Source organism: Schistocerca cancellata, chromosome 1, assembly GCF_023864275.1.
Source record: "Schistocerca cancellata isolate TAMUIC-IGC-003103 chromosome 1, iqSchCanc2.1, whole genome shotgun sequence".
Lineage (NCBI taxonomy): Eukaryota > Metazoa > Arthropoda > Insecta > Orthoptera > Acrididae > Schistocerca > Schistocerca cancellata.
Window position 1 is genome coordinate 338,760,247 of NC_064626.1, and position 22,948 is coordinate 338,783,194.

At 43.3% G+C, this 22,948-nt stretch overlaps 1 protein-coding gene across 1 annotated transcript in view; it reads left to right on the top strand.

Annotated features, from left to right (window-relative positions):
- LOC126161378 (acetylcholinesterase-like) overlaps window positions 1-22,948 on the top strand; it is a 104,882-nt gene that overhangs the window by 59,538 nt on the left and 22,396 nt on the right. The window contains exons 7-9 of the mRNA XM_049917157.1: window positions 987-1,152; window positions 8,597-8,781; window positions 14,368-14,500. Coding sequence (XP_049773114.1) covers window positions 987-1,152; window positions 8,597-8,781; window positions 14,368-14,500 — 484 coding nt within the window. The remainder of the gene's footprint in view (window positions 1-986; window positions 1,153-8,596; window positions 8,782-14,367; window positions 14,501-22,948) is intronic.

Consider the following 22,948-nt stretch of genomic DNA (forward strand, 5'->3'; position numbering starts at 1 on the left):
TCCGCTACAGACCGTGAGCGGAAAAACAAATGAAACAAATTGTAATTACAGTGAAACAAAATTTTGCTTTTTTTCCTTTAGACAGGCTGGAAATTTGATAAGAGGAACGGTGACATTCGCGAAGTGTCCTGCCGCACATATCGACGATCAGCCCACTTCAGATGATGCAGATAAAAACAAGTTGTGCAACGTTTGGGTTTGAGTCTACATTTTACAGTGACATCAGCGGTATCAGATACCACGCTTCCATCGAAGAGAGATAGTGAAGATACAAAATAGGAGTGGTGGGGGGTAGGGGGGGTGCTACTACAGTAAATGAAACGGCAACGTAGGCTACCAAGTTCGAGAATACTGGTGTGGTGAGCCACAGTCAACAGGGACCGTACACCTCTGGTATATGTTGATAGAACAGTGAAAAGTGCACCATCTGGCTGGACCGAAATATGACACCATCAGTTCACGAGTTTCATCTCGTGTTCTCTGTTTTATGTGAAATGTCCAGCCGATCACCAGCTCTGATCCTTGCCGTCTTGGGCTTGCGTCCAACGTGAAGGGACGGTATCTGGCTTCGGTGTGCGCCTTTCCAAATGCCGCTTCATTGAGGACGACAACAGGTGGTAGCAACATGGAAGATACCTGCCAAGATGTCATCTGGCACCTATATGACCGCCTCTATGCACGATTGCAGGTCTGTTGCTAGAAGGGCTACATAATGCACTGAAAATATTGTAGCACATCCACGTCCGTGTGTACCCCTATCAGACTGTGGTCTTATACATGATACAATCCGCATAATATATGAATAAAAGTTAATGTTACACGGCCTCTTTCCGTCATGTTGTTAATTTTCATTATCCACCAGTGCAGTATAAATGTCGTCGTTGGCGGGCCGTTAAAGCCTGATCTTCTCTCATGTTAGTAGTGTGTGATGTGTAGAAGTGTTGCAGCCCACCACTCTCTTGGAGACAATGCTCTTCGGGTTGCAGGAGAAGATGCGCTACATCCAGTTCGCATTCGTTCCTATCGTGGAGCCAGCGCTGGCGGGTGCCTTCCTGCCGGAACCCCCACAGACGCTGGCCAGGGAGGGCCGCTTCAACCAGGTGCCCTTCATTACCGGCGTCACCACAGCCGACGGCAACATGCTGCTGCCCAGTACGTCTCAGCTGCGCCTTTCTTCCTCTCTTCCTATGCATTCATAGCGTTTCAAAAATTTGGAAATTTGTGGTAAGGAATTATGGGACCAAACTGCTGAGGTCATCTGTCCCTAAGCCTACATAATACCTAACCTAACTTAAACTAATTTACGCTATGGACAACACCCACACCCATGCCCAAGAGAGTACTCGAACTTCCGACGGGAGGAGCCGCACGCAACGTGACAAGGCGCCTCAGATATCCAGGTTGCAACGGATATTATTATTATTATTGTTGTTTGAGTAACGAATTCGCCTTCTTCTGGCGTGGAAGTAGAAGTGGAAGTGACAAGTTCTCGGCATTACAGTAAAAGATGGCAGTTTTATGGTAACAGTTCACCTGTTCCTCTAATTAATGGGTGAACACGACAAGCGTCGTAACCCGATTTCACAGATGCTTTACTCCCTGGAACAGGAGTCAAAATAAACTAACTATTGTTTCGGCTTATCTGTAAATACTCGACCGTTTCTGAGAAAAAGACGATCAAATTCTTCGAGGAGCTTCGGACTAGTGGCACTTGACTAGCGTTGGGTTATACACTTCTGCGCGCCGTGCTCTAACACCGATTAGTACATTTCTTTTTGTTTGCTTTTGTCTAACCATGTCCGTAGGAGATAACAACGTGAAAGTTTTCCAGTGTATAATGAAATAAAGTTGTCCTTGTTCGTCTACAAATAGTACATCTAGTCTCTGTGTGGTTTATCTAACAGTCGGAAGGTGATGGTTGAAATGATTACGGAAGAAAATATTTACTAGTACGAGTATTGCTGGCCTCTGTTTTGATCGCAACAAAAGTACATTCTTTCTACACATCGGTCAGGCGCCTCAAGATGACATAGTAAAACGCTGAACCTGGTTACCAAATAAAATGAGGTTGAAAATTTTACGGATGATAGGTGTTTGATTTGACAGTTGTACGTTGGTGGATGAATTGAAAAATAACAACAACTGAGTGAGAAAGTTATTTGCAATAGTTATCCGTGAAATTCTTGTAGCGTATCAACTGCAAGCACCAGTTTTCAGTAAAGTGATTCGTTATGTGTGGTTTGCCGAGAAGTTGTTGCCAAAGAGTGAAATCTTTAGAAATGTCAACCATGTTTATTTCTCAAGTGAGTTTCTTATGAAGAAATGTCACTGTGGGAAAACAGCCTTCCCACGATGCTCGTGCGTTCAGAATTTCTATCTTTCGAATGTTTCTACGATCGGTATCTTCCAAGAGATGGCTCCAAATTTTCCTGAAGAATAAACGTTGGAATAAAATATAACAGTTAATATAAGAATTGGTATAAAAATGAAATCTAATAATATAGAATTTACAAAGACTTTCGACCCTGAAAATACCATACAAACATATATTATATAGTTGAAGCATGATACTGTGGAACCCAATTGTAACTTTGCAATTAACAAACGCCCTTGTATCCCTTAACTTGATAAGATACATTCCTGTAGTAACCTTCTATGGACACCAGTAGATAAATGATAAATAAATAAATAAAAAGAAATAAATAGAAACAACAATCAGGTTTCGATGAAGAGACGCTAGAGTGAAAAAGCCGCGATCCTAGCCACTGCGCCACCATTTGATATTACGGCTGATATTATCGCCCGCTAAAAGGCATCTGAAGTACATCAAAAACTTTGACCGCCGTTTTCTCACAAACGGTCGAGTGTCTACGGATAAGCCGAGACACGTGGTCTCTCATTTTGACTACTCTTCCTCTGAGCTAAATTCTTGGGATATCGGTTTATGGCACTTGCCATGTTCTCCTCGTTAGTGTTCTTATATACCGTAATACGAAAGATGCCCTAGCGAATAGGCTCCACGTGCGAAGTGCCATTCTGCAAGGTCTAGTCTACAACACGTTCACCTGCGGCTGTCATAATCTATTCATTAAACTCAAAACCTCGCCTTCCACAAATTTCTTTTGCTGTGAGAAAATTTTTTAGAGAAAAAGCTGCAAATGCCGTGGCTCTTCAAACAACTAGTACTTAAAATCTCACAACTCTGTCTTTGCAAAAATAGTTTTCTGAGCTAGTTCATTGTCGTAATGAAACTCTGATTTGGTTTGTTCCTTTTGTTAACCAATCCTCTTCTCATGTTCTGTCATCAAATGTTGTCCCCTACATTTTCTTCTGGAAAATATTAACTGTCATGAATTATTATGTAAAGGCATAGGCTTCCGTAGCCGAAGTTAAGAGTCCTATATCCAAAGAATACTTGTGTTACTGTGTGGCTAGTCCTGGAGGAGCTTCCAGTCCTCCCTCGGGCATGGATGTGTGTGTTTGTCTTCAGGATAATTTAGGTTAAGTAGTGTGTAAGCTTAGGGACTGATGACCTTAGCACTTAAGTCCCATACGATTTCACACACATTTGAACTATACTTGTGTTAAGACGGCCTTTCTTGTCCAGGGCCTCTTGGTTCAACCCACTGCCTTAACAGTTGCAAACCAATGCTGTATGTTGCACTGGCCAACGCCAATGGGAGGGGTCAGCGACTGACCCCACAACTATCACACATTCTCTATCTAGGATAAATCACATTACCTACGCATTTCCATAATTTTGGCTGATTAGAAGTTTAAAATGTTGATTATTATTACTGGGAAAGGGTTTCTGGGACATTTTTAGTAAAAAATAAATATTTTTTTTACATTTATTTGTATTAATTCCACAATTACAAGGATTACTCAGATTCACATTCAGAACACTTTACGATACGATACGAATCACTTCATCTTTCTTGGTGTGTGGAGGGCAGATATACTTCCTGCAAGAGGTTCAAGACTTCATGTACTTACTGTCTTTGCATCTGGCGCATAAGTAACAGCGTACTTTCTTTGGCAGATTATGCACAGCTGCACGTGTTACTTCCCGTCGCGGCTCCGTAACGTTGTTTCCTCTGCTCACAGCACCTTGATTTTGATTACACTCATACCCAAAAGTTGATAACGCTGCAGTGTATTTTGAGTGTTGGCCTACAGCATTTTGAGAGCGTCTTTTCATGTTGAGGTCACAAAGTTCACGAGCAAGATCTTTCAGGTACTTCTTTTTTCCAGAACTCTTTGTCGGGTAATTCTTTGTCCATTCCTTGTGTGTATCTTGAAATACAACATATGAATTGTATGTTGCAATGTCCATCAAGTTGAAAAAAACCGCCATTCGCCATCGACGCGTTGGTTGACAGCAGCTGTACGTTCTTACACACTTATCGAATGTATCCACTCCTGACTTTGTACAATTGTAGACTAGGATAATGTCTGGCTTCTCTTCCGACACATTCATATCATGATATTGGGTTGACAATACTGTAACAACCTTTCCTTTCTTAGGCACGCAACTGACTAAAGTGGCATCATCACTAAAGGCAAATCGGATTGTTGCCGGTGTAGCAGAGAAGCAGGACGGAGTCCTGTAGGAACATCGCGTATGTCACTTCGAACAGTAGCAACTGCAATTATTTTCTCTTTCAAAAGCTCAGATGCGAGTGAAACGGTAGTGAACTTTATGTCCATGGTAACATTTCTCCCAGATTGTTTCAAGTTAGACATTTCAATCAATCTTCTAACTATTTCAGGGCCACTGTTATGGTTCTTCTCATTAGCGTGCTTTCCAGCGTAGGGATCCGCAGCGAAGCAGTATTTCGTATCTGAATCACATAACAGGTTCACCTCTATTCCATATTTTCCTGGTTTTTTTGGAATATATAGCCTGAATGGGCATCGCCCATGGAAGGTCACAAGTTCTTCATCCACTGTGACTGACTCACTAGGATTATAAAACTCAGGAAATTTACTAACTATCATGTTCCATATATCCCTGATAGGAGCAAATTTGTCGGCCTGTTTTCTAGCTGCTCGAGTTGGAGCATCATAAAAAAGCAAGCACTTCAGTAAGAGACTCAGTCTATGCTCCGAAAATGAAGCTCGGTACATTGGAAAGTTTTCTTTACTAAATATATCACGTAAACTGTCCTTGTTCTGTCAATGGACTCCACAGTTCAATAGAATTCCAACTGCTGACACAATTTCTTCCCTTTGAAATGCTTTCGAATTTTTTTGTGAAATATCTTCAAATGATTCCCGAAGATTTCAAAGCTTTTGATTGGTACACATCAAAATGTTATCCAGGATGTTGTCATCGAAGTACATGAGAAAAGCTTCACCTGATGTATCAGGTTTTATCCCTGGTTTAGTTCCTTTCAGGGTTCTCATTACGTCAGCAGCAGACCTCCTGCTCTGATTTACGTCAGGGCTTCTCTTCCATATCATACTTGACGGGGCCACCGTGTCTTTTTCAAGTTGATCAATTTGTGCTTTCGGCCTGGGTCGTCTTCTTGTTGGTTGAATATCTATAAAAATATGAAAACAGAACCGAACACTAGCAAACTAAGCCCTCTACCAAGACACACATCCTAATATACTCCAAAATATCCGCAAAAAGTAATAAAAATCAGTACTTACCCTGTTCACTTTCATCCAACTCGCTGCTGTCAGAAACTACTTGATCTGGAATTTCCATGACTACATCTTCAGTTGCACTGCTTGAGCTTTCGGATAGTTCACCACTAAATTCATTGTCTGATCTCTCAAGCAAATTTCATCTTCTTGTACAATATGTCAAATGTCATAAAGATATTACCTTCCACTCACCACACTGTTTACCAGTTGACTGGGAGTGGTGATTGTTGACCTGCTGCACCTTCAGTTATAACAATCGCTATAACCCAACAATGAGTGTAAACCAAAAGTTGTTTTTATTGTCGATTGTAGCAATTATTGATCAATTTGTGCTTTTGGCCTGGGTCGTCTTCTTGTTGGTCGAATATCTATAAAAATATGAAAACAGAACCGAACACTAGCAAACTAAGCCCTCTTCCAAGACACACATCCTAATATACTCCAAAATATCTGCAAAAAGTAATAAAAATCAATACTTACCCTGTTCACTTTCATCCAACTCGCTGCTGTCAGAAACTACTTGATCTGGAATTTCCATGACTACATCATCAGTTGCACTGCTTGAGCTTTCGGATAGTTCACCACTAAATTCATTGTCTGATCTCTCAAGCAAATTTCATCTTCTTGTACAATATGTCAAATGTCACAATGATATTACCTTCCACTCACCACACTGTTTACCAGTTGACTGGGAGTGGTGATTGTTGACCTGCTGCACCTTCAGTTATAACAATCGCTATAATGCAACAATGAGTGTAAACCAAAAGTTGTTTTTATTGTCGATTGTAGCAATTATTGATTAATTTGTGCTTTCGGCCTGGGTCGTCTTCTTGTTGGTTGAATATCTATAAAAATATGAAAACAGAACCGAACACTAGCAAACTAAGCCCTCTACCAAGACACACATCCTAATATACTCCAAAATATCTGCAAAAAGTAATAAAAATCAATACTTACCCTGTTCACTTTCATCCAACTCGCTGCTGTCAGAAACTACTTGATCTGGAATTTCCATGACTACATCTTCAGTTGCACTGCTTGAGCTTTCGGATAGTTCACCACTAAATTCATTGTCTGAACTCTCAAGCAAATTTCTAATTTCGTCATCTGTCAATTTCATCTTCTTGTACAATATGTCAAATGTCACAAAGATATTACCTTCCACTCACCACACTGTTTACCAGTTGAATGGGAGTGGTGATTGTTGACCTGCTGCACCTTCAGTTATAACAATCGCTATAACTCAACAATGAGTGTAAACAAAAAGCTGTTTTACTGTCGATTGTATCAATTATAATTACGATAAATGTCATGTATTTATTAAATAAACTACTGAACACGACTGGAGTTTTAGCCTAAAAACTTCGTTGGGGACCCCAGCCCCCCCCCCCCCCCCAATTGGTATGCAACTGTTAATATACTGCTTCTTTTCTGGAGTAAGGGGTCTGCTACACATCACATACATAGCACATTCGGTACATAAAATTGGTTAACTTAAAAAAAGAAACGATCAAAACGTTCTAGAAACACAAGCAAAAACGGGGCCTAGCAATAAAAAGGGCAATATGTTACTGAGAAATTGGTTTTTGCAATTTCTAGTGATAAGAATTCAACAAATGAGGCATGTATATTGCACAGAGCTATTTCGTAGTTAACGTTTTAGTGCAAGGTATTACATTTTCTTTTTTTTTTTTTTTTTTTTTTTTTGTGTGTGATTTTCCAAGAGTGTCAGCTGTTTGTAACACCTTTTACCGCTGACCCTACTTACTCCACTTTATTGATACTTCATTTGTAACTGCCGTTCTGAAACAACCTTCACATTAGTAATCATCGTTTACGCGCATGTTTGCATTCAGTCGTCGTCTTTCAATTGTGTGTAACGGTCAGATTCTTTACAAATCTTTGTCAGCTCTGTCAGTTTCCGTTGGCTATAAACCACCCAATACGAAGGCCAAATATATTGGATTAACTCAAGAGCTTGTATACTTTGTGCTTACAGTAGTACCACTGATTTCCGATGTCGTCACGTTTTAGATATACATACTTAGAAATTGCCGTTGAGTTGCATTGCCGCAAGCTCGTCCGAAGAGTGAACTGTATAGTTTGGAAATCGAATACATAAGTTAAACACCATCAATGAAATGAAATGATCGCGTGGCACTGTTGGCCGGGAGGCTCCACCCGGAGAAGCTCGGCCCCCATCTTGCAAGTCTTATTTGAGGTGAGGCCACATTGGGCGACTTGCACGACGGTGATGGTGAGATGATGAGTAGGCCAACACAATACCCAGTGTCCAGTCCGGTAGGGAATTGAATCCGGGGACGTAGCACGGTAGGCAAACATGTTACCAAGCAGCTACGCAGGCAGACATACCACCAATAAAGTAGCTGAATGGAATATGCAGTAGAAGGATATTAATGAATATTAATTAAATATAGCTAAACACCCCGACTGCTCCACCCATGAACATGTACCACACAAGTCTAAGTTCATCATAAAAGCCACGTGGAGTGCCGTAGAGCAATCCTGAGCCAAGACTGACTACTTACAGTGGTAACTTTCAGCACTAAAATATCAAGGATCACTGCCACTACGCTCCACTTCTGGAACATGCGTTGCATCAGATGACGCCTATGCGTGACTATCTGCGAGGACGACCCCCATTCGGCCTTCAAATTGCAGCCCTGCTAGCGACTTGAACTCTTTAAAGCTGTATAAGTCATGTCCAAATGTAACATTATCTTCAAAAAATTGTTTAAAACGCACAGAGTGTTCTGTCTCTTATGACAGCAACTCTGAGAAAAGTCGTACTACAGCTGACAATGAAATTGGACGAACCTATTGAAATAAGATGTTAGAAGGACAGAAGTACTCCACATCGCTGCGAACTAGTATTAGTCCATTACGGTGCCCTCATCTTTATTTGTGCGTTTATTTGTAGTGCTGGAAGACCCACAATGGCTGGAAACGCTGAACACAAACCTGTCGGCCGTCCTCAGCGGTGACTTCCGGGACGTGGACACACCTGAGGAGCAGCAGGACCTCGCCTCCAAGGTCAAGGACTTCTACTTTGGAGCCGGCAATAACATCACAGACACACCTGAGGGTCTCCTCAATGCGTCTATGGTACGTACTTACAATATTTCTATTTCTATACGTTAGGATTCAATACCGAAACCTCTTCGTAAGACAACAGAATGTAGGAAAGTTTCAACTAATTTTTCATTGAAGTGTGCGAGACCTTAAAACGAATTTAAGTAAACTTGTAGTGCGCCTTGTAGAGCGCAAAGAACACCTACAGTAAATTGCTATCATATCCACTCACTTACTACTGTTGTTACAAAAGGCTACAGTCATACAACCACTAACATCATGCTGGACCTTCGCTTGTTGCTATTACACAGGGAGAAAGGTAGATCCGGTCTGACGTCACGTATTCTGTGAGGTCATTACAGACGGAGCACAGACTAGGATTGGGTAAACTGGTAATGTCCTTCCTATCCTGACATTTGGGTTAAGTGGTTCTGGGAAACCACGGGCAACCTGGACCTCAGCTGTCTGACGGTGCTTGGGCGGTCGCCTTCCCTCACTGTCTCAACCACTGCACCACTTCATTCACGATTAGTGTTTCAGCATTTAATGGTAGGTGAAATCATTAAGATCTGGTACAATTACAGACGGTATGTATTTACATTAGCAGTGCAGCAAGATATGTATATGTTTCCATGTTTCTATGTGAAATTGACACTCAATTGAAGTTTTAATTCTCTCAGAGTTGCAAGGGGGCTCTGATCGGCGCTTTGAGCTATCTAGTGCCCCTACGGCGTTTAATTTCTTCGAACAAGAACGCAATGATATTTGCTTAAAAATTATTGTAAAACTAGAGTCTTTTTTTTACTCATAGCAGTTAAAATATCCCAAGGCCAAATAAATCGAACGGCCCAGAATCTCACTGTGTTACAGTGCAAATATTTATCACCAATCGTATGCCTGAACCATACACAGCTATGTGTCGTGACTGAACACACCATAAACCGTTTCACCTATGCTCCACAGAAAAATGTCAGCCTTTTTTTCTTTTGCGCTTAAGGGCGAACTCAGTGTCAGTTTGCGTCTCCGTCAGTTGCCCTGTAACTGATATCCGTATCTAATCCTAAGTGGTAGTTTCATGTGGCTGTTGCCGAACATGCTCTTACGAATTCAAAGCTGCTTATTTAATATGTGAGTCCTAACCCGTACGTTGTCCTCACACTTTCCACATCACAATAGTATCACAAATCAGCGATATGGAACCCTTGCGAACTTTCTCTGGCGAAATTTGTGAAGTTCTGTACCATTAAATATTTGTCCCATCCAAGCTAACTGATTTCCGTTTTGTTTCTCTCTCTTTCGCAGTAAAATTACACATCGCTGACAAGACTTAGTAGACCATGTGATCTACTTCTTACCTCTTCTTTCACTTCAACTCTCTTCTTACACTATAGGGGGCAGTGATTGCAAATATTGTCAATAAAATGCTCAAAAAACCTAAAATCAGAAATTAATTTTGGCTGAAAACACTTTACTGTTAAAAACATAATGAACAAAATAAAAAGTAAAAGGTATACAATTAATTTTCCCTCATTTGTAAAGGCGGACGTTTTCTTACCTCGAACGTCCGGTTTAGTGTGGCCTCTAAGACGTCAGAAAGTTTGAAATTGAACTTAAGGCTTTTCACTAAACACCAAACTTATCTATAGTTCTGTTCAACACTATCTGATCATTCGTAGTCTAAAACTTTACACTCAATCCAAAGATACCTACATTTCCGGTGTGCAAAGGCAAATAATTATAGAATTACTGTTAGTGGAACTTTGAATATACCCCACGTGTTATAAATATGGGTTTGGCAGTAAAAGCTAAAATTTGAGAATGTTCTGGAGACAACTGCAGAATGATCGCTAACGCTGACGGGCGAAGCCTGTTTCGTAATATGGCTGGTGACCCTGCAGCGTATAAATGATATTTCGTAGTGAGGACAAACGTATTTCTATACGTCGTTGTTGAAGAAAAAGAAAGGCTTGTAATCCATTGCAAAGATGATGACTCAGCACCTGGCAGAGCATCCAGAAGGGCAGGACGAAACGAGCTGAAACTTCATGGGTTGAGGAAGTATGCAATATTATTTCGGTGACTCCAAATTGAGTGAGACCTCTAAACCGTACGACGTTGCACTCCCTCTGGTCAGGACGTATGCACTTCGTATGTTGCGAAGTGTGTCACGAAATCACGAGCTGTTCCTTAGATGTTGTCACTGGTCCTTCATACCCTGGGTACTTGTGCTGGGACGAGGAATGGGTCGGAGCTGGTCCCCCACATGTTCTATCTCGGACAGGTCTGTTGACATCGCTGGCGATGGTATTACCTCAGCATCACTCACACAGTTCATAGACTCGTCTGTTAGGTGTGGACAAGAACGGTCGTGTTGAAAAATGACAACGCGATACTGCCGCATGAGAGGTAACATACGAGGGCACTGGTTATCGGTGACGTACTGCTCAGGTTTTAAGAGTTCCCTCAGTCACCACCAGCCGTGACCTGGCTCGCGACTCCACGACGCCGGGTGTAGCCCCATTGTGCCTCTCTAAAACATAGAAATAATAGGATCTCTCCTGACGCCGCCGCTGTGCTTGCCGACGATGATCATCCGCTATAGTTCAGAAACGCGATTTATCGCTGAGCATAATACGGTGCCAATCATAAGCAGTCCATGCTTCCCCGTTACTGCACCACTCAAACCGCAGTTATTTCTGTTGTGGCGTTAACGGCAGTCTACGTATGGTGCGGTAGTTCCCTAACGTGGCTGCGTTAGTCTCCGACAAATGATGTGAGGTGACATTGCGCGACACGGAATCAATTACATATTCTCAGATAGCGAGCGTAGATTTAAAGGCGTTATGATGCACTTGGTGCAAAATACGGTGATACTTACTTGCGGTGGCCAGACTGAAGTCTTGAGGTTGAATATACCTGCACTCACGTTTCCATTTAGCCCAAAATCAGGTCACTGTCACATCTACATGCCTCGCAGATAAGGGCATAGCACAATTTGACCATCCGGCTACATGGAGACCCATAATAAGGCTCCTTCCTAATTCTGCCATGTGCTGACCGCAATGTGTGAGACGAGTACGCGGGGTCATTGCGCCCTTCACGATGAACTCTCATCTTCTTATGTCGTTCATGCCCCACATCCACACATCAAAAGAAGTTTTGCATCTCCTCGGTTCCGAGAGTTCCGAAACCCCTACAGAATAGAGATCAGCATAAACATCATTTCCGCCATTTTTATTGCTCATTAAAACCACACCTTGCATGTTGTACCACCATACAGCGAGACCTTCAGAGGTGGTGGTCCAGATTGCTGTATACACCCAGTAGCACGTCGTCTTGCATTGATGCATGCCTATAGTCGTCGTGGCATACTATCCTCAAGTTCATCATGACACTGTTGGTCCACACTGGCCCACTCCTCAACGGCGATTGTGCCAAGATCCCTCAGAGTGATTGGTGGGTCACGTCGCCCATAAATAGCCCTTTTCGATCTACCTCAGCGATTTTCAATAGGGTTCATGTCTGGAGAACATGCTGGCCGCACTAGTCGAGCGATTTCGTTATCGTGAAGAAAGTAACTTACAAGATGTGCGCGTTGGGCGCGTGAATTGTTGTCCATGAAGACGAATGCCTCGTCAATATGCTGCCGATATAGTTGCACTATCGGACGGGGGATGGCATTCACGTATCTCACAGCCGTTATGGCGCCTTCCATGACCACCAGCGGTGTACGTCGGCCGCACATGATGCCACCCCAAAACCTCATGGATCCTTCACCTTGCTGCACTTGCTGGGCAGTGTGTATAAGTCGTCCAGCCTGAACGGGTTGCCTCCAAACACGTCTTCTGGTTGAAGGCATATGTGACACTCATCGACAAAGATAACTTGATGCCAATCCTGAGCGGGCAATTCGGCATGTTGTTGGGGCCATGTGTACCGCGCTGCATGGTGTCGTGGTTGCAAAGATGGATCTCGCTTTGGGCGTCGGGAGTGAAGTTGCGCATCACACAGTTTGAGACGTAACACGACGTCCTGTGGCTGAACGATTAGCATTATTCAACATGGTGGCGTTTCTGTCAGGGTTCCTCGGAACCATAATCCGTAGGTAGGGGTCATCCCCTCCATGCCCGAAAACAAACACTTTTTGGTTCACTTCGAGACGCCTGGTCGCTTCCCTTGTTGAGAGCCTATCCTGGCTCAAAGTAACAATGCGGACGCGATCGAACCGCGGTATTGACAGTCTAATCATGGTCGAACTACAGACAACGCGAGCTGTGTACCTACTTCCTCGTGGAATGACTGGAACTGATCGGCTGTCGGACCCCCCCCCCCCCCCCCCCCCCACGGTCTAATAGGCGCTTGTCATGCATGGTTGTTTACGTCTTTGGGCGGGTTTAGTGACATCTCTGGAACAGTCAAAAGGACTGTGTCTGTGATACGTTATCCACAGTCAACGACTATCTTCAGGAGTTCTGGGAACTGGGGTGATGCAAAACTGTTTTTGATATGTGTATATCCTACGAAGCATTGTATGAACACTAAACACCAGTAACAATGATGCACTCTGGTGGCCGGTCCACGTGTCACAGAGAATTGCAACTGCAATCATTTAAACAAATGCTACTGACGGGTACATGTACTTACTTACTAGTACATTGACATTCAATCATTCAATCAATCTTCTGTGCGCTTTAGGTTTTTTCTTTCTTTTTTTTAATATGCAGTGTATTTAAAATACGAAAATAAATCACCGCCGTGACGGTTGGAGAAAAGTCGGATAATCTGAGCCGTGTCTCCAGAAAGGGTTGAAGCCATCTGAAAGAAATAAATCATAAGAAGATAAATCGGGTACGGTATATATATATATAAAAGCGAATGAGATGATTGATAGATTAGCAGACATACTTCCCCAAGTGGACCAGGAAATATATTCAAGTTTACAGTCGGGAAGATAACTTTGAATCAGACAATAACTGACAGCATAGTGTCACTGACGAACAAGTGACAGAAGAGAAGGTGCTAGTATTTTGGCTAGCTCTGCTCACTGGCAGCATTCAGTGCTCTAGAGTTGATGGACTAGAGTGGAAGACTCTGCAGGAGAGACGCTCAGTAGCTCGGTACGGGCTTTTGTCAAAGTTTCGAGAACATGCCTTCACCGAAGAGTCAAGCAGTATATTGCTCCCTCCTACGTATATCTCGCGAAGAGACCATGAGGATAAAATCAGAGAGATTAGAGCCCACACAGAGGCATACCGACAATCCTTCTTTCCACGAACAATACGAGACTGGAATAGAAGGAAGAACCGATAGAGGTACTCAAGGTACCCTCCGCCACACATCGTCAGGTGGCTTGCGGAGTATGGATGTAGATGTAGATGTAGATGCTCTCGTGGTGTTCGTGAGTTGAAACTCATTGGAAATCTTTAAGAATGATGGAAAACAGACACTAGCGACTGAGAACAAAACTTAAGAAACACACACTATTAACATAACCTTAGTACTCCGAATTTACTGGTTCGATGCGCTATTCTCTTGTATTAACGACGATATGTAAACTGAGAATTGAACTTCTATAGCTCATGTAACATATACTGAAAATCTACTCACATATTTGTTTAGATGTTCACGGACATCAAATTCGCCGAGCCGACGGATTCCATATTGCATCTCATGGCCAACGCATCCTCACAGACTTTTTACTACTATCAATTTGCCTACAGAAGTCCGAATACGCCCTTGCCGCAGTATCCAGGTAGGTAAAGACGACTTTCTTTACCACACTTTTCCAAAATCTGCACCGATTATCAAGACTAAAGTTCAAATAATTACAAATCCTTAAAGGAAACGCTGAGAAAATATTTTTGATGTCTTATATACGTCACTCTTTGCTGTTTTTGTCTGAATTGTATATTACACTGCTTCTGTGTAATTTTCTGAGCTATTATCGTTGTACGAGTGTTTTCTTCGACAATGTAAGAATTCAGTTTCTGTAACACCGCAGTTATGTCAAGCAAATTTTAAGAAGGGCATACCAAGAAGGAACACTATTCCAAAAGCATAGCCCATACTCTGGCGCAAGTTGCTTGAAGCTTACCTTTAACCACTGGGAACTTCTGTGCGTGCAACAGTAAACATTAAATGACCGGGAATAATCTACTTCCAAACTTTTCACACACTTGTCATTTCATGAGCACATTTCAGATCAGTAAATATTATCATTGTATCACAAGCTGTGATCAAGGTATGGAGGAGGATTTAAAAATTTGTGTTTAATGTCCTGTCGACAGTGACGTCATTAGGAACAGAGTAGAAGCTAGGATTATGGAAGGGCAGGGAAAAATATCGACGGTGTATTTACCACAGGGACTATCCCAGGATTTACCTTAAGTATTTATAGGAAGCCACGGTAAATCTAAATCTGGATGAGTGGACGGGGACAGATGCCACGTCTTTCCGAAAGCGACTCCAGTGTCTCACAAGACGTGTCTTGTACAAACTAATGGTTATCACAATTTGGCCCTCGATATACGGCCAGACTTATCTTGACTAAAGCAATTATCGCTGTACTCAGCACGATTAATGTTCGCCTTATCTCTTTCATCTCAACGACAGCTCTCAATCGAGCACTGCACCAAGTCGTGACTGTTTCATCACCCTAAGCGACAGATTACTAACATAATTATGTACATTGATAACGCAGGTTGCTTATAACTGTTTTCGTTTTTAAATAAAGTAATAAGTCATTTCACAGTCTCTTGGGCCGTATCAGTCTACGTCACATGAAAAAATATGCTTACGTCATGTTATGATTCTCACAGCTGTATTGAAAAACAAGAAGTGATGGCGTCAATAAAACGTTGAGTAAACCAAAGTAGGTGAGGCATTAACTTCTCTTCTGTGATGGCGGTGTTCATCATACCCTGACGGAAAAAACACCAAGAAGGAGTTCTACCAAATGAACTAAAGATGGTAAGCATGTTTCTATATCTTAAAGATGACGTCTATTCAGATTTCACGCCAGTCGGTTAACTGTGGTGCCAGTGGCGCCACTATGAGGCTGCAGATCGGGCTTGCTTCAAATACGTGCTGTAACGATCTTGAGCGTTAGTTACCTTTGAGATTGGACGTTGTGAGCTGATGTTAAGTAAGAATGCCTTTAAGGCAACAAAGACGCCATCATCAACACCTCAGTGACTTTGAACGAGGCCGTGTAATAGAGCTACGAGAAGCTGGTTGTTCCTCCTGCGATATTGTAGAAAGACTTGGCAGGAACGTGGCCCCTCTACGTAATTGCTGGCAGCGGTGCTCACCAGAATGTACAGTCGCAAGAAGACCGGGCTCAGGATGAGCACGTAGCACTACCGAGAGGGAAGACCATCACGTTCGGCCTGTGGGCTCTGGTACATCAAACTGCGTCTACAGTCGGCCGCCGTGACCGAGGGGTTCTAGGCGCTTCAGTCCGGAACCGCGCTGCTGCTACCATCGCAGGTTCGAATCCTGCCTCGGGCATGAATGTGTGTGATGTCCTTAGATTAGTTAGCTTGAAGTAGTTCTAAGTTATAGGGGAGTGATGACCTCAGATGTTAAGGCTCATAGTGCTTAGAGCCATTTTTTAACTGCGTCTACAGCAGCAAATCTAGCAGCAGTTGGCACCACAGTGACACAGTGAACTGTCACAGGTATGTTACTGCAAGGTCAGCTCCGAGACAGACGCCCTGTAGGAACTTGAGTCGTGTCAAGGGAGACCCCATTGGAGAGCGGAGTGGAGGCATACTGTGTTTTTTGATGAATGCCGTTTCTGTCTCGGTGCCGGTGATGGAAGTTTGTTGATTAGAAAGTGTTTAGGTGAACGCATGCAGCAACCTGTGTACGGCCTAGGCACATTGGGCCTACACCTAAAAATTTGGTCCGATGTGCGATTTCGTAGGACAGCGGGAGCACTCTCGCGGTTATCCCAAGCACCCTAACTGCAAATCTGTATATCAGTGTGGCGCTTCGACCCGTTGTGCTGCCATTCATCAAGACCATTCCAGGGTACGTATCCCACTAGTTTAACGCTAGCCCACATACCGCCGTTGTAAGCCAACATGCTCTACAGAGTGTCAACAGGTTCCCTTGGCCTCCTTGATTACCAGGTCTGCCTCCAATCCAGGACGACTACTCCAGCGTCATCCGTATGACCGACCAAGTGCAACAGGCATGGCACTCAGTCCCACATTGCATCCACGATACAATTCTTCCATTCAACATTTCGGCGGCTACATTAGTTAGTAATGAACCAGTATTTCACCTCTGCGATTTGATCTTGCAATGTAAAACACATAGGTGTGTTACCTAGACATACGTATTCCCAAAATTACTTTATATTAATTATGCCTTGGTGATTGGATTCTTTGCCGTTAGTGTACCTTTCTTATTACATACTGCTATGACGACCACAACATGCTGCAACCACAGTGTTTGTTTCAAATTAAAAGATACTGACTATTCTTGAAATCTACTTCTTTTAACAAATTTTTAACGGCTCATGACCCACACACTAAAAATAAATTGTAATTTTATACTACGACACCCATCAAGAGGGACATTTTGGTAAATCAGGGATTGAGAATCGTGTACCGGTTTATTTTCAGACGTGCTTCCAGGCACTTTCTCCATATGTGTGTTAAACTGTTGTATTGTATCCTACCAGTTCGCGTCGCTCGAGGCGGAGGGTCAATGTGAAGCCTGGCCGGCAGGCCTCGCCCGTTCGTCCTGTCAGTGGGCAAGTGGCCGCTCCTTCAGCAGGGCCCGAGCAGGCACACGGGGGCAAAGGCTTGCTGGTTTTTGGGAGCTCCAACGTTAGGCGGGTGATGGAGCCCCTTAGGGAAATAGCGTACAGGGCTGGGAAGAATTCCAACGTGCACTCGGTTTGTCTGCCGGGGGGTCTCATCCAAGATGTGGAGGCGGCCTTGCCTGCAGCTATCGAGCGTATGGGGTGCAGTCGTCTGCAAGTAGTTGCTCACGTCGGCACCAGTGATGCCTGTCGCTTGGGTTCTGAGGCGATCCTCAGTTCGTATAGGGGGCTAGCGGATTTGGTGAAGACCGCTGGCCTCGCAAGCGGCGTGCAAGCAGAGCTCTCTATTTGCAGCATCGTTCCCAGAGTGGATCGGGGTCCTTTGGTTTGGAGCCGAGTGGAGGATCTCAACCAGAGGCTTCGTCGACTCTGTGACTTGGCTGCAGATTTCTAGACTTGCGCTATTGGGTGGGGAATTGCAGGACGCCCATAGATAGGTCAGGGGTGCACTACACAAAGGAAGCGGCTACTCGGGTAGCACAGTACTTGTGGGGTGCACATGTTTTTTTTTAGGCTAGGCAATAGTGCGAGGTGTCCTGATGTACACTCACCAGTCGAAGTGCAGGCAGGGAAATCAGGACGAGCTCAGTGTAAAGACACTTCAGCTATCAAGATATTAGCAGTAAATTTTCAGAGTGTTCGGAATAAAGTTCCTGAATTTACTGCCCTCCAGGAAGCGTGAGGGGCGCAAATTATTCTCGAGACTAAGACCTGGCTGAACCCTGAGATAGGAAGTTCTGAAATATTTAGTGAGGGCTTGAACGTGTATCGGAAAGACAGATTAGACACCGTAGGAGATGGTGTCTTCATTGCAGTCGACAAAAATATTGTGTCTACTGAGGTCGAAGTAGAGTGTGATTATGAAATTATCTGGACACGTTTAACAGGGCTAGGAGAAATAAAGTTAATTGTTGGGTGTTATTACCGGCTACCAGGTTCCAACGTGACAGTTCTAGAATCATTCAAAGGGAGTCTACACTCTGTATCGCAGAAGTACCCGGGTCGTGCTATATTAGTCGGAGGCGACTTCAACCTACCTAGTATAGACTGGGATGTCTATGGATTCATTACAGGGGGTACAGAAAAGCCGTAGTGTGAATTACTTTTGAACACACTATCCAAAAACTGTATTGAGCAGCTAAATCGACAGTCAACCCGTAATGGAGATATTTTAGATCTGGTAGCCACGCACAGACCAGACCTCATCGACGGTGTCAGTGTTGAGATAGGGATTAGTGATCACGATGTTGTCATTACGACTATGGTTACAAAAATTAAAAAGTCGGTCAAGAAGGCTAGGAGAGTATTCTTAGTAGAAAGAGCAGATAAGCAGTTGTTAGCATCCCGCTTAGTAGATGAATCGACTTCATTTACTTCCGGTACGATGGACGTGGAAGAATTATGGGAAAATTTTAAACACATTGTAAATCACGCATTGGAGATGTATGTGCCGAGAAAGTGGGTTACGGACGGAAAAGACCCACCGTGGTTTAACAGTGCAATTCGGAGAGTGCTCAGGAAGCAAAGACAGCAACACTCGCGGTACAAGAAAGATCGGGAGAATGAGGACAGGCAAAAGTTAGTAGAGATTCGTGCTGCTGTAAAAAGAGTGATGCGCGAAGCATACAACCACTACCACCATCATACCTTAGCAAAAGATCTTCCTGAAAACCCAAGGAAATTCTGGTCTTACGTAAAATCGGTAAGCGGGCCGAAGGCTTCCATCCAGTCACTAACTGATCAGTCTGGCCTGGCAACGGAAGACAGCAAAACGAAAGCTGAAATTTTAAATTTAGCTTTTGAGAAATCTTTCACGCATGAGTATCGTACAAACATACCGCCGTTTGAGTCTCGTACGGATTCCCGTATGGAGGACATAGTGATGGACATCCCTGGGGTTGTGAAGCAGCTGAATGGGTTGAAAATAAATAAACTGCCAGGTCCTGATGGGATTCCAATCCGGTTTACAGAGAGTACTCTACTGCACTGGCTCCTTACTTAGCTTGCATTTATCGCGAATCTCTTGCCCAACGTTAAGTCCCGAGCGACTGGAAAAAAGTGCAGGTGACGCCTGTATATAAGATGGGTAGAAGGACGGATCCTCAAAATTACAGACCAATATCCTTAAAATCGGCTTTTTGCAGGATTCTCGAACATATTCTCAGTTCGAATATAATGAATTTCCTTGAGACAGAGAAGTTGCTGCCCATGCACCAGCACGGCTTTAGAAAGCATCGCTCCTGCGAAACGCAACTCGCCCCTTTATCACATGATATTTTGCGAACCATGGATGAAGGGTATCACTCGGGTGCCATATTCCTTGACTTCCGGAAAGCGTTTGACTCGGTGCCCCACTGCAGACTCCTAACTAAGGTACGAGCGTATGGGATTGGTTCCCAAATATGTGAGTGGCTCGCAGACTTCTTAAGTAATAGAACCCAGTATGTTGTCCTCGATGGTGAGTGTTCACCGGAGATGAGGGTATCATCTGGAGTGCCCCAGGGAAGTGTGATGGGTCCGCTGTTGTTTTCTATCTACATAAATGATCTTTTGGATAGGGTGGATAGCAATGTGCGGCTGTTTGCTGATGATGCTGTGGTGTACAGGAAGGTGTCGTCGTTGAGTGACTGTAGGAGGATACAAGATGACTTGGACAGGGTTTGTGATTGGTGTAAAGAATGTCAATTAACTCTAAATATAGATAAATGTAAATTAATGCAGATGAATAGGAAAAAGAATCCCGTAATGTTAGAATACTCCGTTAGTGGTGTAGCGCTTGACCCATTCACGTCGATTAAATATTTGGGCGTAACATTGTAGAGCGGTATGAAGTAGGACAAGCATGTAATGGCAGTTGTGGGGAAGGCGGATAGTCGTCTTCGGTTCATTGGTAGAATTTTGGGAAGATGTGGTTCATCTGTAAAGGATACCGCTTATAAAACACTAATATGACCTATTCTTGAGTACTGCTCGAGCGTTTGGGATCCCTATCAGGTCGGATTGAGGGAGGACATAGAAGCAATTCAGAGGCGGGCTGCTAGATTTGTTACTGGTATGTTTGATCATCACGCGAGAGTTACGGAAATGCTTCAAGAGCTCGGGTGGAAGTCTCTCGAGGAAAGGAGGCGTTCTTTTCGTGAATCGCTAGTGAGGAAATTTAGAGAACCAGCATTTGAGGCGGACTGCAGTACAATTTTACTGCCGCCAACTTACATTTCGTGGAAAGACCACAAAGGTAAGATAAGAGAGATTAGGGCTCGTACAGAGGCATATAGGCAGTCATTTTTTCCTCGTTCTGTTTGGGAGTGGAACAGGGAGAGAAGAAGCTAGTTGTGGGACGAGGTACACTCCGCCACACACCGTATGGTCGATTGCGGAGTATGTATGTAGATGTAGATGTAGATACCATGTGAGATGAAATACTGTCGTGGACTTAATCGTAATTATGCGATTCAGTTTCATATTTCCAGCAGGTAATATTTATTTCCAAAACCCCTCAGACGAGCGATGAAATGGTACCTCAAGCAGCAGTGAAGTAAATGGGGCTTCGTTTCTGACGAGCGCGCGACTCATGGGCTATTGAATCTTAAGAATAAGGAAATGTGAAATATTTGAGCTGTGTTTGATTCTGTGACTGGCAGTAAAACTGGGGGCTATCTTTTTTGGTGCAAACTGGATCCTCAATTTCGGAGTTGTTTAGAGCACCTATAGAATGAACATTAATAAAACTGACAAACTCCAGGGACGTACTACTGAATGGAAATAGAGGAAAAAAGTCCTATGAACACATGTCCCGAAATGCGTCGTTGCTGCGGTAGGTGGTGCTGACGAATAAAAGTTCCTCAGAACAAATGCCTACAGATGACAATTATGGTGATTGATGATGCTAGTTCCGGTAAAGGCTGCTTCGTCTTTATAGAGGACTGATGACAAAAATCCTATAATTGTGATGATCTGGTGCAAAAACCATCGACAAGATCCTTCCCGTGGAGAAAAAATCTGCTGCTGATAATCCTTGCACTCGTTGCAGTCGATAGGGACAGTAGTGGTTGTCACGCAGGATATACATAATAAAACTTTGGCTTACACCATGCTGGCGGGTCACTTACCTGCAGCTTATACTAAGGGGTCGTCTCAATATCCTGTAGAACCGTATCCTCCAAATCTGGTGTTCGCACAGCCCGCTCCCTCCCTGTACGTTCGTCTGTCTGAAAGAATCCGCGATCACATAAACACCCAAAAAGCGCTTGAAGTACTGTGTTATGTGGTTGTTTGTGAGCGTACTTGTTTTGGTATAGGCGTCCTGCCTCTTGATCGTTTCTATCTGCTTGGCCGTACAGCAACACGAACTAGGCTTGTTATCGACATGAATACCGGAATGTTCGGCTGCTTACAGTACATTGCCTCAATCACACAGCCTGAAACACAGGAGGAACACTCAGCATGTGGTCAGAGGAACATTCATTTGTCTGGCCACCTACTGAGGCAACGATGCATTCCCGAGACATATTCATAGGAAGTTTCTTCCTCCATTCCCAGTCAGCAGTCTGTCCTTGTGGTCTGCTGGAGTTATCAGTGTTCACCCTATACATCACAGAAACAACGAACACGATGAAAATACCTGAAAGTCGAAACTCGAAAATATCTGGTGTTCTTAGTTCAGATGATATACTAACTTAAGACTCTATACACCACACGGTATGGAAAGTCTTTCGTTTATTTATTTATTTACACAGATTAGCCCCACATTGGGTCAATAAAATCAAACATTATACAACAGAGTCTACAATGAATAACTTTAGATCTTAGCAGTCAACAGTTTCTTCCTTTCCCCGAACTCATTCATTCTAAATCATCTGGAGGCTCGTTTTTCTGCAAATATCATGTCCTTCTTCCGTCGTGATTCCTCCAATGTGAGTCGTATGTATTTGTTCTTCAGCAGCAGCTTCTCTTCTGTCAGTTGAATTTGATCTTTCTTAATATTCATTTCATTTACATACGATTGTACTTTTTAAACCAGTTGTTTTGCTGTTCCAAAAGTAGTCAAGAATTTGTTTCAGGAGACTAGCATTCAGTAAGCGAGAAATACGCCCAAAAAAGCAACTCTTTGTTTATCGCACTGTATCAGCAATGGATTCACTTTCACCGAATTGGGAAAGAACTCCGCTGACCATTAGTTTGGTGTTTGCATTGATAATCGTACAGAGTATTCTTATATCAACTTTATGCAGTTTATCAGGAGTTGTTTGGGTGTTTAGTCAAAATAATGTTTCAGTTGGTTAAGTTTTCTCCATCTTAACAAGGGAGGAATAATGCCGAATTTTTGGCATTTGTTAAAATGATCGTTTTTTTGTAAGTTGCCTA